Genomic DNA, 18,803 nt, shown 5'->3' on the forward strand with positions numbered 1-18,803 from the left:
GAATTTGTTTTAGCTGCCTCTTCTAAGAAGCATATAGTTGGATATTGTCTATCAAGCCAGTCAATAATTTTTGCCTTTTATTAGGTAACTTTAAAGCATTTATGTAGAGTACCATAACTAACATTTGATAGTTTTGTCATCATCTTTCACGCTTCCTTTGTAACTAATCTTGTTATTTTCTTTTTTCTTCTTATTGCTACTTATTATGAGCCTTATTAATAAGAATTTTGCACTGAACACATAAAAATTATTAACAATGAACATTGATTGGGTGCTTACAGTGTGTCAGGTATTGTACTCTGTATGATTTTTCTCATTTAATCGTCACAATCCTATTGCATAAACATCTTTTATGAGCATTTTTAAAACGTTTATTTAGTGATTAGAAATATCAATAATATATTTATTTCATGTGTACTGATGAATTATGTAAAGTTCTATACTTCCTTCCATCTTTAAATTAATCACTAGAATTAAGTAGACTTAAGATACAAATAATGATTTAAATTATTTTCACTGCTATTGACAGGATTATTTTTGACAATTGCTTTCAGTTATTTAGACTTAATCATATCTTACTGGTTACATTGCTTTCCAGTAGTCCTCTTACACTTGCTTTCCTCTTGCTTGAATTATTGATTTTTGTTCACCTCTCAGTGGGAAAAGTGTATTTTTATCTAGAAAGGCATGTGGATGGTACCTTTCCTAAGCAAGTGCATGCGTAACTCAGCCCAACCTTTCCTTCTTGGCCTTTGACTATGCTAAAATACATGGTCACTTTGCCAGTAAAGGTTGTTTCTCTCACTTCATCAATTAACTCTTTTTTTGTAGGTCAAGTTTAAGATTAAAGTAGCAGATCCCCATCCCCAAGCTTCCCTACTTTTTTATCAAGTAGTCTGACTTAAATAAGGCCAGAATTGGACTTTGACAAGGAAATTTAAGCCTTAGGCTATGGCTTATGATTTTAGCTATACATTTGCTGCTGGCACATACTATGTGAAAGATCTGGAGTTCATTTATTCCTGATTTGGGGCATGGCCGTGGACTTTAGGCTCTCCAGTGTCCTTGATTTTCTATTCCTTCCTTATAAGGCTGGTTTCTAATCAGTACTAACAAGACTCCTCTGATTCAGGTCCTTGTACCTGGCCTGGGTCTTTGCTATCTGGCGGAGCTGAATTTGGCTCATGGCCCAATGTGACACATAAAACCTTCAGGTGTCTCAGTTTTCTACCACACTTATAGTCCTAGTCAAATTAAACTGTGAATATTAGCTCAAGTGTTCAAAGCCTGGCTCAGCTTCTTCGTAGCTATTTAATCTAAATAAGGCTTTAAAATCCTTCATTTCCTCATCAACAAAATAGGGATAATAAAAGTATCTATTTCTATGTGTTATTAGGTTAATAAGATAAAGCCTTTTGGCCAGGTGTGGTGGCTCACACCTGTAATCCCAGCACTTGGGGAGGCCAAGGCAGGCAGATCACCTGAGCTTAGGAATTTGATATCAACCTGGGCAACATAGTGAAACCCTGTCTTTACCAAAAATACAAAAAATTAGCTGGGCATGGTGACAGGTGCCTGTGGTCCCAGCTACTCGGTAGGCTGAGGTGGGAGGATCCCTTGAGCCTGGGAGATGGAGGCTGCAGTGAGCTGAGATCACACCACTGCACTCCAGCCTGGGTGACAGAGTGAGACGCCCCCTTTCAAAAAAAAAAGAAAAGATAAAGCCTTTAGCACAATGCCTAGCCCTCAGGAAATAATAAATATAATAAATTATGAGTCATTATTTCAAATATTTAATTATTCTTCCCCATAATTCTTAATCAGTGATAATTCTTCATGTAGAAGGGGGAAAACCCCAACTTTCTGAAAAAGAATAATTCTGGGAAAACATTCAGTAATGTATGAAAGTAAGCTATCATTGGATCATCACTTCCTAATCCTTCATATTTCATGTATTATGTTTAATGTATAATATAAAGCTAATTAAAAAAGGAATAACTCAATCGTTAACTGTGTTTAGGAAGTTCTTAAACTGTTGAGAGATATAATTTTTTAGGCTGATAATTACACTGACTTCTGATGACTGAGAGTTACTTTTTTACCAATAGGTTTATACTTCAAATATACGTTAAAAAAAAAACAACTTGGCATTCAACGTAATTATACTATGATATGTTAGAACCAATATGCTATGACATATTTTAAAATTATATCAAAATTTGGCAGATTAGTAATCAATAACCAAGAATCTCCCCAATTAAATTACAATAAACTGCATGGTAAAACAACTGCTAATCCAGATAATAGAAAATAGACATGGAAGATGTATAATAAGCATTTGGGGGATATGGAATTTATCCCATGAGTGTTGTAAAGAGCTCATAATTTAACAGTGCCAAAGCCCAAGCGTGTTATGAGGGTCTTTCCTCAAAAGTGACATTAATTGCATATCCCACAGATGCCTATTATGTACTCTATTTATATCAAAGTATAAAATATAGTAAAAAATTTACAGATTCAATACATTTAAAAGTGATAATAAAACAGTTATTCTGACCTACTAAAACTGTTAAACTTCAAATTTTAGTCTCTTTATAAGAATATTGTAGTAGCACTGAATCTCTATATAAATCTGCTTTAATTTAGAGTTTTTTGAACTCACAACATGACGTGTCATCAGTGATAGAATGGTAACACAAATATTTTAGAGGCTTTTGCACAAAAATAATCCCCAAGTGATGAAATCTCAGGACATTCTTATGCTCATACTAAAAAATAGCACAAAAATGACTCTTAAAAAATTATCTTGGAAAGCTGGAAATGATGCAGTCAATATTTTACTTTGGAAATTGGTCAGTATGTATTGACAGGTTTATAGAACCTAATTTTTTTTAAGTGCAACACCAATCAATAATTGGCAAACAAAAGACAACTCAAGATATTAATTAAGATGGGGCAGTGGCTCACACCTGTAATCCCAGCACTTTGGGAAGCCCAGGCGGGCAGATTACTCAAGGTCAGGAGTTTGAGACCTGCCTGTCCAATGTGGCGAAACCTCATCTCTACTGAAAATACAAAAGTAGCCAGGTGTGGTGGTGGGTGCCTATAATCCTAACTACTCAGGAGGTTGAGGCAGGATAATTGCTTGAACCCAGGAGGCAGAAGCTGCAGTGAGCCAAGACTGCACCACTGCACACCAGCCTGGGCAATAGAGCAAGACATCCCTCTCAAAAAAAAGAGAAAAAAGATGTTAATTATTTATTCAAATTATAGCAAGAGAAACTTTAGTCTATGTGCAACAAAAGGAACTTTCATAAAATTAATGAAAAACATAGCATAAATTATCTTTAGGATATATTTTTTATAAAATCACTTAAGTTGAACATTTAATTGCAGATTAATTTTATTTAACCTAAAATACAGGTAGTAAACTGATTTAACATTTGCTAACAAAAAATTTTTAATCATCCAGAAGATAATACAGTTAAATATATAAGTAACAGCATTAAATAAGCAAGCTGTTATATAATATTCAAGATTTCAGGTGGACTTATTCACATGTCAAAATAAATGTCATCAATTTATATAATACTAAGATTATCTAATTTAGAATGAGATTACCCAATTTTAGTGCAAGTAATATTTTTGTACTATTCGTGAATTCTAATTTTGTTAAGTACATCTATTAGCAAAATGCAGCAAATGTACATACTTACGGCACATCTCCCACCTCAGGAGATATTAACATATATTCTCTTGGAAAAACTGGTTTTAAAAATAATTGCAAAATTTAGTGACAGTTATAACCATAATACAGACTAGATTTAAGTAATTTTATGTCCCATGCAACTGTTAAAAATTTTGACTAAAAACAGAAATCTGGATTCTACATGGGGCTTAATTTAATCTTGCTAACACTTTCCCCCCATATAAATATTTATGATTTACTCCTCTTTCCATACAAGCTGCTGGTAATGGTAACATTTTGCTATTGGCTCATTCATTATTGACATTTTTACTGTAAGTTCTAATATTTTACTTTTATTTATTTTTATTTTATTTTTTATTTTTACTATAATTTATAATTTTCTTGAAACATTTTACTTCACGAAAAATTTGTTTTGTTTGAAAATCAAAATTCTACAAAATATCTGGCATGCAAAAGTACACTTTAGATGACTTTAGATGACACAATTATGAATTATTATGTAATCTGAGAAAACAGTTTCATAAACTAAAAAGAGATAATTTTACATCTGCCCCTTGGTGATATTTACTCAAACCACTGACTGTATTTTCAAGTATTAATTCTGAATGTAAAACTAAATTAACAACTTTCTTCCAACATGAATAAACAGTAGCACAGCAATTACTTAGATTAAGATATTTGTGTGATATAGAATAAGATATTTTACTTCATTTCCATTAGATACAAAACTATAATATTAAATTCTAGAACATAAAATTATTCTGCCAAACTATATGACCATTTCTAAAAGTTTACTCCCAATTTCTATAGCATCACTTTAGAAAACAGTGGTCTAAAAGATGGCTGTTATAAGTTTGCAGGTAAGAGAAATACATAGGCTTTAGTGAAAAGAAAAAAAAAAGGCAAAGACAGAGTTGGAAGGGCTAACTAATGATTCACACAGGACATCATATTTACATAGCCATGACATTCTAATTAAGTAATGGTAATGACAAACAATGATAATAAAAGCATGTCAAAACATACATTATATGTATACTACACACGGAGCACGACATGTTTTTGTATGTTATGATTTAATTCTCACAGGCACCCTATGAAGTAGGTACCATTATTTTTAATTTCCATTTCACAGATGAAAAAACAAAGGCTGTTCTTTTCAGAGCCTATGCTTCTAACTGCAGTATTATTATTATTGTTATTATTAGAGATGGGGGTCTTGCTATGTTGCCCAGGCTGGACTTGAACTCCTGGGTCAAGCAATCCTCCTGCCTCAGAGTCCTGAGTATGGTGGGATTACAGGCAAGTACCACTATGCCTGGCTTACACTGTTTTTTGACCCAAAGTTTCCAATAGTCATTAATAGAAAATACACAGATGGGTAGTACAGATGGCATTACAGCTTAGGGATATAAGAAAATTCAAGCACTTTGGCCTTTCATGTGCTCCATAAATAGTAATAACAAAACCAAATTAATATGTGAAATAGGCAAATAAAATCCTTGCATTATAAAATGTAAAGGCCAGTTGAGACGAGTGATCTATTCTTCAAAGATTTAAAAATACATACTTAAAAAAAATACAGATGAGATTCTATTTAAAAATAATGAGCTAAATGAGGCAGCTATGATTATTGCAAGACCTGGTATTTTCAGTATTGCTGATAATGTTTGAAAGATTAAGAATAATTATGTCATGGATCATGGGATTTTAATGGGAAGGTACTGGTCAAAATGTCAAAGAAATTCTATAAATTATTATGATAAAGATAAAACTAACCCCTGAAACTAACTGAAGGAAACTAACATCTGAAAAGGAAACAGAAACATTCTGGTTATAAATTATTTCACCCAAGCCCATGCCATCACCACTGCAACATCAAGCACCAGTTTGGGCAATAAGGCAAAAAATTATAAAGCATTTCAAAGAAATGATAAACACATTCAACATCAACTTCTTTCCCCAATGTTTAAAACCAATTTCTGGATCTTAGCAAGCAATTTTTGAGGGTGTTAAATGTGCTTTTGTATTTGGATATATCAATTATTTGACTGCACGGTGGAGAGGAATATAAAATTTAACTCCTGCCCTTGTTACTGGCTATTTCGAATAAATTTTTATGTCTATAATCACAAACGTATTAGTTAGACTTTCAAATGTACGTAGCAATTCATTAATAACCTGCACTGCTGCCCAATACCACATGTCACACACAATTTTCTCATTTCCAGTGGGAATAATGAAGCAGCTCTCAATGATGAGGTCAAGCTAAAGTAAGAAAAAGGAAAACATGCAGCATTAAAACAGAAAAGCAGACTTCTTCAGTCATAGTTCAGGGCTTCCAGAGAAGAAAAACAGCTGAAAGTTATTATTCATGAAAGACTCTGTGTAAAATGAGGACATAAATAAAATACTAATTTATTCTCTTTTCTGGGTTAAATAAACAGCTCTGGCTGTGGGTGACTTGTTTGAGATTCCCTGCAATTCAAATAATGAATTCACATTTATTGAGCATCTACTATACACACCTCAATAAAAAATTGTCTCAATTTTGCATGTTCTACCTAATGGAGAGTCCAGCTTTACATAAAATATCTACCAAGAAACTGCATAGCACTACATATAAATGTTCTACTATTTCAATATAAAGAACCCTTGTCTGTAGCACTACATAGATAATTCATATTTACTAAAATCACTATTTTTTAATTTGCATACACACCTTACAAGCCACTGAAAAAATACACACACACACACACACACACGTATACACGCACCCCTAAGGAGTGACCATCTCCCTGTTCTGCTATGACATGTTACAGAAGTTATGTGGCTGAAGAAAATTAATACATTATGGTCCCTGAGACAGGCATCTATCTTACTCACAGGAATCTACCTCTAAGGGTAAAGCAAAAGATGATCACATGATATAATGGAAAGAACATGAACATTTTATAGTATTGTTAGGATTGGGGCTGGCTCCATGCATGTATGATTCATGCAACTTCTTGGAAAGCTTGGTTTAATGATCTGCTGTTACCAGTTTGAAATTCTTACTAATTTCTTCAAAGGGGCCCTGCATCTTTCTTTTGCACTGGGCTCTGCAAATTATGTAGCCAATCCTAAATAATTATGGCTTTGAGTTACGATTTCACTGCGTAATATGTGTAAACTAAATCTGAGCCTTAGCTTCTTCATCTCTAATAAAGGAATAATACCCAATTTACAGGGTTGGTATTACAGGGAGTATTAGATGAGATACCATACATACGTGAAAGTGATAAGCACTGAGCATGCATATAGGCATGCAAAAGAGATGTGAAATGAAATGGAGATGGAACAGTTTTTATTTTTACTTTTAAGGATCCGAGACACACAGAAATTTACATATCATTAGAAACTACTATATAATTTGATGTAGTTGAAATTTAAACTTTAGGCTGGGCGCAATGGCTCATATCTGTAATCCCAGCACTTTGGGAGGCAGAGGCAAGCTCAGGAGTTCAAGGGGAGTCTGGCCAACATGGTGAAACCCTGTCTATAAAAAATACAAAAACTTAGCTGGGCTTGGTAGAATGTGTCTGTGGTACCTGCTACTAGGGAGGCTGAGGTGGGAGGATCACTTGAGCCCAGGGGGCAGAGTTTGCAGTTGAGCCAAGATCACTGCACTCTGGCATGGGTGAAAGAGTGAGACTCTGTCTCAAAAAACAAACAAACAAACAAACAAAAAAACTTTAATACTTACAACCCATATATCTGTGGTGCAATTTCTAGTCTGTTCAAGTGCATGTAAAGCTCAATATCATGCTTCTTCAGTAGATGATCCTGGATCTGGTTGACTTTAGTGACAATAGCAACTGTTGGCCCTAAATCTTGTGGTCTAGCAAAGGGAATGGGAGTCATCAGTGTTTCTTTCCCCTAAAAACAGAAAAATTGAACATGTATTATTTAAATATGAAAGTAATAAATATATGGATGTCATTCTTTATCAACAACAGTTTAAACAAGAAGTCTTATTATCTGCCTACTACTCATTCTTTAAAAAAGGTGAAAGCACCATGCAATAATTGTAATAGGAAGATGAAAAAGGGATTCACTAGAAATACTTTTTAGGAATATATTATTCATTCATATATGTGAGTAATTAAGATGACTGTTCAAAAGTCACATCTATTATGTTCCTTGATAAAATGAATGTCTTTGTTTTGCCTAAGCCACTTTTATAAAGCTGACTCAGTAATATCAGTACAAGTAGGTAAAATCAAGAACTGATAACCCTCACAGTTTAGTCACTGAGTTTCTCAACTGGCGTGACTCAGTTATAAAACACAAAATGGCCACTATAAGAAATGACCAATATTTAAATGTGTTCAAATACTCTGCTCAAAATTTTGATGTTCATGTAAGTCTATGACTTCATTACATAACTTGCCAAGAACAAAAGGTTATTATTCCAAAAATATAAAGTAGTTTGCCAAATATGCTTACAGTAGCTTTTTACCTTCAACAACCCTTTCAGAATATAACATGTTGGTATATGAAGAAACACTTTATCACCTAGTGTAGGGGTCAACAAACTTTCCCTGTAAAGAGCCAGAGAGTAAATATTTTAGGCTTTACAAGTCATACAGTCTGTGCTGCAACTCTGCCACTGTAAGGACCATGCAGCCACAGACAATAAGTAAACAAATAGGAATGACAGTGTTCCAAAACATTTTATTTAAGGGCATGGAAGCTTAAATTTCATATTCTTTTGACATGTTCCAAAATACTATTCTTCTTTTGACAGTTTTCTAACCATTTAAAAATGTGAAAACCATTCTTAACTCATAAGATGTATAAAAACAGATGACAGGCCAAATTTGACCTACAGGCAGTAGGATGCCAACCTCTGAGCTGGCCAAAGGCATGAAAAACATCGATTACCTATTTCATTTTTTAAGAGATGGAATGAAGTGACTGAGTAATAATGGTTTCTAACCAGAATGCAATCAATTATACCAATATAAAGGAAATAAACCATACTGGAAACAATATGCCAAATTCTTTAACAGTATCCATTGCCAGAAGAATTTGTGACTTTTCCAATATTGTGTAATATAATGAGACAACCATAATGATCACTAAGATAGCAGAAGGGTTAGTTTAGAAATATAGTTAACTCAGCAATTCCACTTGTAGGTATATAACAAGGTAAGTGAACACATGTTCATACAAAGCTTGTATATAAATGTTCAAAGTTATTCACAATAGCCAAAAGTGAAAATAACCGAAATGTCCATTGACTGATGTATGGATAAACAAAATATGGTATATCTCTATAATGCAATATTATTCAGGCATAAAAAGAAATACTGGTACATGCCACAATATGAATGAACACTGAAAACATTATGCTAAGTGAAAGGAGTCAATCACAAATGGCAGTATATGATTCCACTTATATGAAATATCCAGAATCAGCAAGTCCAGAGAGACAGAAAGTATATTAGTGACGTCAGAGCATGTAGGAATAGGCAAATGGAGAGTGACTGTTAATGGACATGCAGGATTTTTTTAGGTGATTAAAAAAAGTTTTGGAATTAGATAGCAGCGATGTTTGCCCAATCCTGTAAATGTACTAAAAACCATTCAGAGTTTAATAGGTACATGTTGTGCTATGTGAATTATATAAAAATTAAAAATATAGTTAAAAATAAGAATAAGAGTAAGAGTAAGGAATATTGATGCTAAATGTATGAATTCAATAGCAATGCAGTGGTAAAAGCAAAACAACCTATTTGATATAGGTTTTACCTATGCACTTCAGTAATAATGTGTATACCAACTCACTAGGGTAGCAAGAGAAAGATTATAATAATTTTGTAACTAAGCACTTATTATGCTGCTTGATTCATACACACACATATAAAAATGTATTTATATGAAATTTTCACATTGCCTTTGTGTATCTGCCAATATGATTAGAAATATACTTAAATCCCCAGGCTCAATCTTATTCCACAGGTAATTTCATTTTGGTTATAGCAATAATAAGGGCTATATACTATTCTTTGGTTACATGTTGTTATTTATTTACAGCATTTGCTCCATCGCATACACTGAAAAGATCTGTACTATAAGATTTACCTTCTGACCATCATGCTCAAAAGTTGAAAACCAAGGTTCAGCAGTTTCCATAAGTTGTGAGAATACTGCACTAAAAATAAAACAAAATAACACAATGCTAGGTTTAACTTTCATTAAAATAATCACGGTATAAAAAAATAAAACAAAGAAAGTTTTTGTACTTACTAGGCATCATGTTCCAGATACTCAGGGTTCAAGAGAGTTTTCATTTCCTCACTTAAAAAAGCAATACAAGCAATCAAAATGTGTAATTTTTGAATAATTAAAGATGCAGAGTTTGCCTTATTCTATGTAAGACAACTTTCACATAATGTGTAAATGAAAAAAATTAGTCTTTTTTTTAATGAAAAGAGCAACGCCATTAATAAATGATATGCTTTCTTTCTATAAAGATCAAAAACAAATCAGTTGCCTTGTCTATGCCACAATGAACTATCTAATTATTCAAATAAATATAGAATGTGACAATATAGTTACTGGTCAAATATGCAATATCAAAACATTGATTTATTTTCTTTAACTGGATTTATTTTCGTTTTAACATCAATTTATCAGTGACAACACCTCTTAAGCATTTATTTTATTTTTTAACAGATTGAATCAGCTGAAGAAGCATGTCCAACACATTTAAAAGCTATTTTCAATCACCTATCTTTTCTTGTAAATTATATTCTACATGCACATTTTTTAAAGAGTTGCTGTCTGAAGAATATATTCACATGTTTAAAAAAAAAAACTGGCAGGTGAGGCACGGTGGCTCACACCTGTAATCCCAATGCTTTGGAACGCTGAGGCGGGCGGATCATGAGGTCAAGATATCAAGACCATCCTGGCCAAGATGGTGAAACCCCATCTCTACTAAAAATACAAAAACTAGCTGGGCGAGGTGGTGCCTGCCTGTAGTCCCAGCTACTCAGGAGTCTGAGGCAGGAGAATCGCTTGGACCTGGGAGGCGGAGATTGCAGTGAGCTGAGATAGCGCTGCTGCACTCCAGCACAGCTACAGAGCGAGACTCCGTCTCAAAAAAACAGGCATTAAAACAGGATCCTAATGCTAACTTCATGATTACATTTTAGAATAACTGAAGTGAAAGCAAGTTAGATATGGTTATACTCTTGTCAAGATAAAAATAAAAACTCAGTAAAATTAGCAAAGCTTCAAGGAAACTTGAAAATACTAATCTATAAACTAGTAGACAAAAGTTAATTTAACAAAAGCCTGAATATATGCTCAGCAAAATGTATGGCTATATTTGATTAATAAAGATCTTATAATCAGATATGTGAAATGTTATCTGTGAGTTTTCCATTTACTGCATATAGATGGGCTGACCTGATGAATCCTCCTGGACACAAGCTGACAGTCCTAGACCCCTCCATTTCCAAAATTATTTTCTGAAGGCCCCAAAGTTAGGGTATCTTAAGTTAGAAAATTGAATTCTAACACTTAGCCTAAGTTGAATCCAATTACAAAAGTTATATGCAGGAAAGAATAAATGAATATATCTAAAAAATTTGAGAAGCAATTTTGCTTATTTACAGAGGGAGGTTCTTTGTGGCTCTGCTCCCTTACTTATTAAGCTAAGTCAAACCTGATGAGGAGAGATAATCTCATATATAAAGTCTTATTCAGCTTGGAGTGAAAAAGGGATCATTAGAGGATGATATATATGGATATCAATTATTAGAACTTCTGTGATTACAACAAAAATGTTCCATTCTTGATCCATTAGTTACATGTCTTCCTTTAGATTGAGAATCAAGATTTCCAAAGACATTCATGATTCCAAATTTGCCCTACAGCTAAACTGTCCTAACAACTATTAAGTAGAATTAACAATTAACCACAAGAAACACAATCAAATGTTTACAACTTATACAACTTGTAAGTACCTTCCATTTAAAAGATTTTGAGGTTTCAAAAACAAAGGTTACAGTGGGGATTAAAAAACAGATGGAGCTCATATTTAAAACAACAACAACTTGCCTGGGCTGTGCAGACTCACTGGCATGTAGAAAAGCTTGGTGGTCACAGTGAAGGACAAAGACTATAGGTGCTAACAGCTCGTGCATACCCTGAAATGAAAGAGCCAGACAAACGAAAGAGATGGATACTCAGGGTCCATTGGTGGACAGTATAAACTCAGTTAAATACGTCTTCAAACCAATTCCCACTAGCAAAATTTCTGTATAATATAGAAACACATAAATATGGAAAGCTACAAGATAAGATTTTTATCTACTTTTACAATTTGATTCTAATTCAACCACCGCAGGTATTCTTCTTTAAAACATGGAGAGCAGTTCTCTTTTAAATGACATGACAAACAATAAATTGGCATGGTAGATAACCTTGCACCTGTCAGTTGCTTCAAGATCTGTACTCATAAATATGAATTTCATTTATGCAAATTATAATCATGAGCTACAGTGTTAAGATCTGCAGTAAGAAGGGCAACTAAGAACTGTAGACCTAAGGAAATTATATCCAATGTTTTCATTATATAATGGCTCAAAATTAGGATGTCTGTAGATTTAGGAAGCACTGAAGTCAGCCAGCTAGAAATGTTGGATAATAAAAAAAACAACCTTAAGAAGGTATGACAGAAAATAAACTTGTTAAAATAGGATTTAACATGTTTAATCAGAAAACTACCATAATTTTTTCCTGTCTACTTCAACTATAAGGTTAATTTCAATTTATTTAATGATCTCACCAATACGATTTTCCTCCTTATATTGGTTTTCACCAAAAATAGGTATAGAAACAAAAAGGCATAATATTAGTTACTAAGCTGTCCTTAAAAGGGTACTATAAAAATCTATTACTGATCCATTATTCTGGTGACATACGGTATTCCACATTATGACTACCTTTGCTAATTGAGATTTCTTTCCCCCTTAAGCATCAAAAAACATTTCAGCAAGTTAAAATAGATTATTATTTTTCCTGTCTCTTAAAGCGAGCAAATTACTACTTTCCTTTTGCTTAGTAACTAGGGATGCTCTTTTATAAAAAGACAAGACAAAATACTACTTTTAGAGGAAATATGAAAGCAGAAAGGAGATAAATCTTTTGCTAGTAGAATTAGAGATGGCTTCGTATATTGGATGAACAGAGTCACATAGTCCTCTGCACAGTCTAGTAGTAGTATACTATTCTTAGAAAGCCAATTGTTATCATAAAGATAATATGCAAGTTAACTTTTTCAGACTTCATATATAGGTTATCACTACTTTGAATTAAAAATATTTAGTTATATTTTTACAAAACAATTTATGATGCATTGACAATTTACTTGTGATTTAGGATGAATTACCACGTATCATTTCAATCTTTATAGGTAACCAACTCCTTATTAAACAAACCTTGAAAAAAATCTTTCAGATAACATGTTAGACACCTAGAAAAATGACATTGAGCATTACTAACTCTGCTTTAAAACTCATGAGGGGTTTATTCTCTTGGAATGGTCTCAAGTTACTCCAAAAAGAAAGTGCTGTAATTTTAATCATTAAAATAATAAGTATTATATCAATAGAAAAGTATGGAAAAGCAAAAACAAAAATAAAAAAAATGATAAAGGGAGAGAGGGAGGCCAGCCAAAAAACAAAACTTAAGAAATAAATTGAAAACTTCAGTAGATATCCTTGAGATCTTTTTTTGCCTATTTCTCATGATTTCTCCAGAATTAAAGTCCTTGGAAGTAGAATTTCAGGGTAAAGGGGTAAAAATATGTGTTAATATCTGGTAGGATGTATACCATTAAGCTGTCTCCAGAAAGAATTCTCTCAGTGAAGAATATAAAAATCACTCTCTCACACATCCTCACCTATATTCAGAGTGTTTTTAAAAATTCTGTCAATTTTCACAGTTAAATTGTTATAGTTTATTTAAATGCTAGCAAGATTGAACCCCAAAATTTTATTGAACGTTTTTACTTAATAAATTGCCCTTCTTCTCCTGATGAAGTGTTTCCTTTCCTTGGTGATGTCTAATAGTTCTATACCAATTAAAGATATTAACCCTTTCTAATTGTTGTTACAAACATTTTACCATGCTTATCATTAGTCTTACTTTTGATTTCTATGATATATTATACTGACATTATACACTTTGGTCAATACAATAAATAATTCTTCATGGTTTCTATTTTGCCTTCATGTCTATAAGACCTTCCTCATGTTGAGATTAGGGAAGAATACAGTTGCCTTTTTTTTTTTCCCCCAGTTAATTCTTCGCTCAACTGATATAAGTTTAGTTTTTGCCATAAAAATAAGTATGCTTTTCTCCAAAAGAATTATACCAATTTACTGATTAATCATTTCATCTTCAGTAAATTCAATCTACTCGATAAGTTGAATAACTCATTCTTCTCCCCAGAGTTCTGAAATGCCATATTTAGTAAAAAATAAATATTTAGCTTACATTTTTTCCAGGATTTTACTCTAGTACATTGGTTTGTATATTATTAACAATAATTGTACCATTATAAAGATTCAACCTTTAAAATATTAGAATATTTCCTATTTTCTACTCCTTTTCTTTTTTCAAACTTATCTTGATGATTCTTTTTTATTACAGGTTGTGTCATTACCATTTAGGTTAAACAAAATGGCAAACAAAACATTAAAATTTTTATTGGCATTGCATTGAAATTAACTTGAGGAGAGTATTTTTAAGAACATCAGATTTTCTAATCTAAAAATCTGCAGAACTGTGTAGTGCTTGCTGGTTTATCATGAAGTTTTCTTTCTTTGCTGTCGGTGGGATACCTTTTTGAAATAAAGAGTGCTTTTCCCCCAAAATATATTTTAAAACAAGTTATGGCTAGTTTAATAAGAAAGACTTCTTGTCTAAATGAATCTTCCCAACTTCAAATATTCTCTTCCCTCTAGTTTCTGTGACACCACTCTGTCTAGATTCTCCATTTGTTCAAACATAATTCATCATTCACTTATTGCAAAAACTATTAAATGCCTGTATTTGCTGTGGACACAAAAGTGAATGAAGTGGGCAAGTTCCTAACATTGATGGAGCTTGTAGTCTAGAGAGAAAGGAACAAAATAATAAAATAAGCACAGAAATGACTATACAGTAGTCCTCCATTATGTGCAGGAGATATATTCTAAGACCTTACAGTAGATGCCTAAAACTGTAAATAATACTGAAAACTACATATACCATGCTGTTTTTATATATACACGTGTATGACAAAGGTATTAAAATTATGATTTAAATTAAAGATTATAAATTAGGCACACTAAGATTAACAACAATTAATAAAAATAGAACAACTGTAACAATATAGTGTAACAGTATTATGTGATTGTGGTCTCTCTCTCTCTCTCAAAATATTTTATTATACTGTACTCAACTGTTTTTGGATGATGGCTGGCTGCAGGTAACTGAAACCACAGAAAGTGAAACTGCAGGAAAGCGTGAACTACTGAACTGTACTGTACTGTAGGTAAGAATGGACACTGTACAACTGTGATTTTGTGTGTGTGTGTGTGTGTGTGTGTATATACATCCAGATCCTACCACAGGCCCAGCACAAAGAAAGTAATCACTACCTATTGACTGAATGAATGCAATATCTACCACTTAATATATCCACATAGTGAAAAAAGCCGAACTACAATATGAAAAAAAGAATAGTATTAAATCATATTTCAAATCAATAAATAAAGGTGTTCTTGGCAGAATGGAAGTTAAGAGTCTTTTGAATACCATTAAAAACTATTTTACAAGTTCAGTTTTGACTTTCATCTAAAGTAGGGATTTTTTTTTTTCAAATACTTAAAAGACATTTATATCAATTCAAGACTAGTTAAACCTGTTTAACAATTACAAATGGCAATTACATAGACATCTTTAAAAGAAAAGAGAAATACCAGAAATAATAATCATGAATTCAATATGCTTTAAATTTGACAAAGCATAATAAAAAATAATGTATTGACAGTATGCTTCTGGTTCCCAAAATGTGTATTTTGCTTCCACCTATATTGTCAGCATTTCTGCCTACTTAAAAGCTTTTATCCCTGCTGGATTGTTAGTAGTCACTGCACTCCAAACTCATGCCAGTTGAAAATAAAGGTAACAAAGTTTTCTTCATCAACAGCCTGTAGGTTCACAAAATTGAACCTGTTCTTTTATCTGCCTGTGTTCATTTAGCCCACCAAGCAGTCTTTATTAAAGCTAAGGCATCAGGCAGTCAAAGTTCATTAATACCATTTATATAATCTCGGCAATTTCAATTAACTCAGCAAGACATTCTACTACATGATAACAGTCTCATTAATTCAATAAAATCCCATAACTATTAACAATATGGTCGATGTTAAACGGGGTGTCACCTAGTACAAAATAATAGCTTTAACAGCTTGTGATGAAACTTAAGGTTCTTTTCTTAAATTTGATCTGGCTAAATATTCAGTCCTTCTACAGCAAGGTATTATTTTTCTGTAAAAAATCTATAGGATTTTAAACACATAAAAGGAGTAATTAAATATTTTAAAATGAAACCCAGGAGTAAGCTAATAATACTTTCTTATTCAGTAACTGATAGATTTTTGTCTTAATGGATCAAGAACATATCTTCCATATGACTGTGTAGTCTTCCATACAAACGCAGTGGGCCACATACATCACAAATGGTAGATGGAGTGTACAGTTATTATGTTTTTATTCCTTGTCCATAGAACTCGTTTCCATTATTATAAGACTCCTTAATCTATTTTTTCTTTCTCTAAAAAAATTGGAAAACAGACGAGTAATTTGGAATAATTTTATCCTGATTTGATTCACTATCATCAAGTCTTTTACTGTGGGGTATTTTCAAGTATTTAAAGGAAAAGAGGAAATAACAAAGAGATAAGGTTCACAACAAAAGCCAATATAATGAAAAGAGAGCAGAAAAACAAAATCCTGGAATTTTTGATAGAGATTTTAAGCTAATGAACTAATGCAGCAGAACCATTTACTCCCACACTTCATGTGAAGTGTGTTAAAAATCTCCTTACAGTTTAAAGTCATTTTAAATGGGGTCTTCTGCTATTTGCTTCCAAAAGAATTCTACACTAACAGATTTTTTTTCCCCCAGTCTCCTTTTCGGTTTGTTTTTAGTCTTTTGACTTTTTATCTGACTTGTAGATGAGCCTACCTTGCTTGCGAGTCCCTTTCCTAGTCTGAGATTACAAAAAAATTTATCCCAAATCTTCTTCTAGTATTTTTATACACTTTTAGTTTTTATATTTATGTTTTTACACCATCTGGAATTTATTCTCCAATAAATGTATAATTTAATGGTTTTTCCAGATGGAAAGCCAAATATAGCAAGACAATATCCTTTTCTCTATTTTACTATATTCAGATCCCATATAAACTGAACCTGTTTCTAAACTGTTTCACTGAACAATGATCAATCCACATAATACTGTCACATTAGTTTGATCACAGAACCTTTATAGAAGTTTTAATATCTACATTTGCCATTCTCCCTTTCCCACAAATTCTATGGTAATTCCAACACATTTAATAATTATTATAATGATGATGATAATAAAAACAACCACAACTACCAACATGAACCTTTGCTTGGCACCAAATGTTAACTCTATAAAGTAATTACTATTATTACCCTCATCTGACAGATACAAAACTAAAGATTAAAAAAGTTAAGTAAATTGTGTAAGATTGTGAAGTTAGTAAATGAGAGAGCTGAGATTCAAACAAAGGAATTTGAGTCTACACTCAGTGCTTTTAATCCCTAAATTGTATTATCTCTGTTAAAATAAGTGTAACGTTTTTAGGCACTAAATTGAAAATAACTGTATCCAGTTTTTTTAAAAAAACACGTTATCTTACTCAGGTTATCACTGGAATGATAATTCATTTAAACATAAAGAAGCAGTATTTTTACTTAAAGTCTTCTCATCCAAAAACATGCTATTTTTCTATTTATTTGATTCTTACTTTACATCCTTGAATAACTTATTTATTTATTTATTTATTTATTTTTTGAGACAGGATCTCACTCTGTCGCCCAGGCTAGAGTGCAGTGAATCAATCACAGCTCACTGCAGCCTGAAACTCCTGGTCTCAAGGGATCCTCCCACCTCAGTCTCCCAAGTAGCTGAGACTATACGTGTGCACCACCATGACCAGCTAATTTTGTGGGGTTTTTTTGTAAAGACGGGGTTTCGACATGTTGCCCAGCCTGGTCTCAAACTCCTGGGCTCAGCCAATAACCCTGCCTCAGTCTTACAAAGTGCTGGGATTATAGGTGTAAGCCACTGCACCTGGCCTATAGTTTTCTTCATATATTTTTTGTATCTTTACTGTTAATTTTTTTCTAGACATGTTATAGCTTTTGGTTGCCCTTATAAATGCAATTTATTTTTCATTTCCAATTCTAGTAAGCTATTGTCAGCAGGTAATTAATACAGAAAAATATTACTACTGTTAAAAATAAGATAAAATTAGTTCCCTTGGATATTCTATGTATATACAATAATTAAAAATGTATGATTTAGTATATTTGTAGTCTGACATGTTTTACCATCCTTAAATCTAGTTTATTTCAAATTAAATACATTGCTTTTACCGTAAGTGTTTTCTATTATATTAAATTTAAGTTCAGTGGTCCTGAATTAGATATACATTATAACTTTTGATTATTAGAGATTTTAAGAATTTAGCTTGAATTCTCACTTCATTTGCATTTGGAGAAATACATAAAAATATCCAACTGTATTTTTATTCGAACACTATAAACTTAAAAAATGTAAATACATCTGTATATATTAAATAACTTACATTTCAATAAAATAAAACAACCCAATAATCTTCTTTGCTTTAGTAATGAGATGAGTCAAATAACAGGGTAACAAAGGAACTAAATACACATTTCAAAAAATTTAAAGAAACATTCTGAAGTTCTATTACTGATAAGTTTTAA

The 18,803-nt window shown here is 32.4% G+C and overlaps 1 protein-coding gene across 15 annotated transcripts in view; it reads right to left on the reverse strand.

Moving 5' to 3' along the window:
- The window catches only part of TBC1D5 (TBC1 domain family member 5), a 571,565-nt gene that overhangs the window by 226,579 nt on the left and 326,183 nt on the right, over positions 1 to 18,803 (reverse strand). For all 15 annotated transcript variants that reach the window (XM_021933864.2, XM_017954351.3, XM_017954374.3 and 12 more), the window contains 4 exons: positions 11,825 to 11,913; positions 10,004 to 10,054; positions 9,839 to 9,908; positions 7,455 to 7,627 (listed from right to left, as the gene is read on the reverse strand). In XM_021933864.2, coding sequence (XP_021789556.1) covers positions 7,455 to 7,627; positions 9,839 to 9,908; positions 10,004 to 10,054; positions 11,825 to 11,913 — 383 coding nt within the window. The remainder of the gene's footprint in view (positions 1 to 7,454; positions 7,628 to 9,838; positions 9,909 to 10,003; positions 10,055 to 11,824; positions 11,914 to 18,803) is intronic.

The sequence above is a fragment of the Papio anubis genome, chromosome 2 (genome assembly GCF_008728515.1).
Source record: "Papio anubis isolate 15944 chromosome 2, Panubis1.0, whole genome shotgun sequence".
Classification (NCBI taxonomy): Eukaryota; Metazoa; Chordata; class Mammalia; order Primates; family Cercopithecidae; genus Papio; species Papio anubis.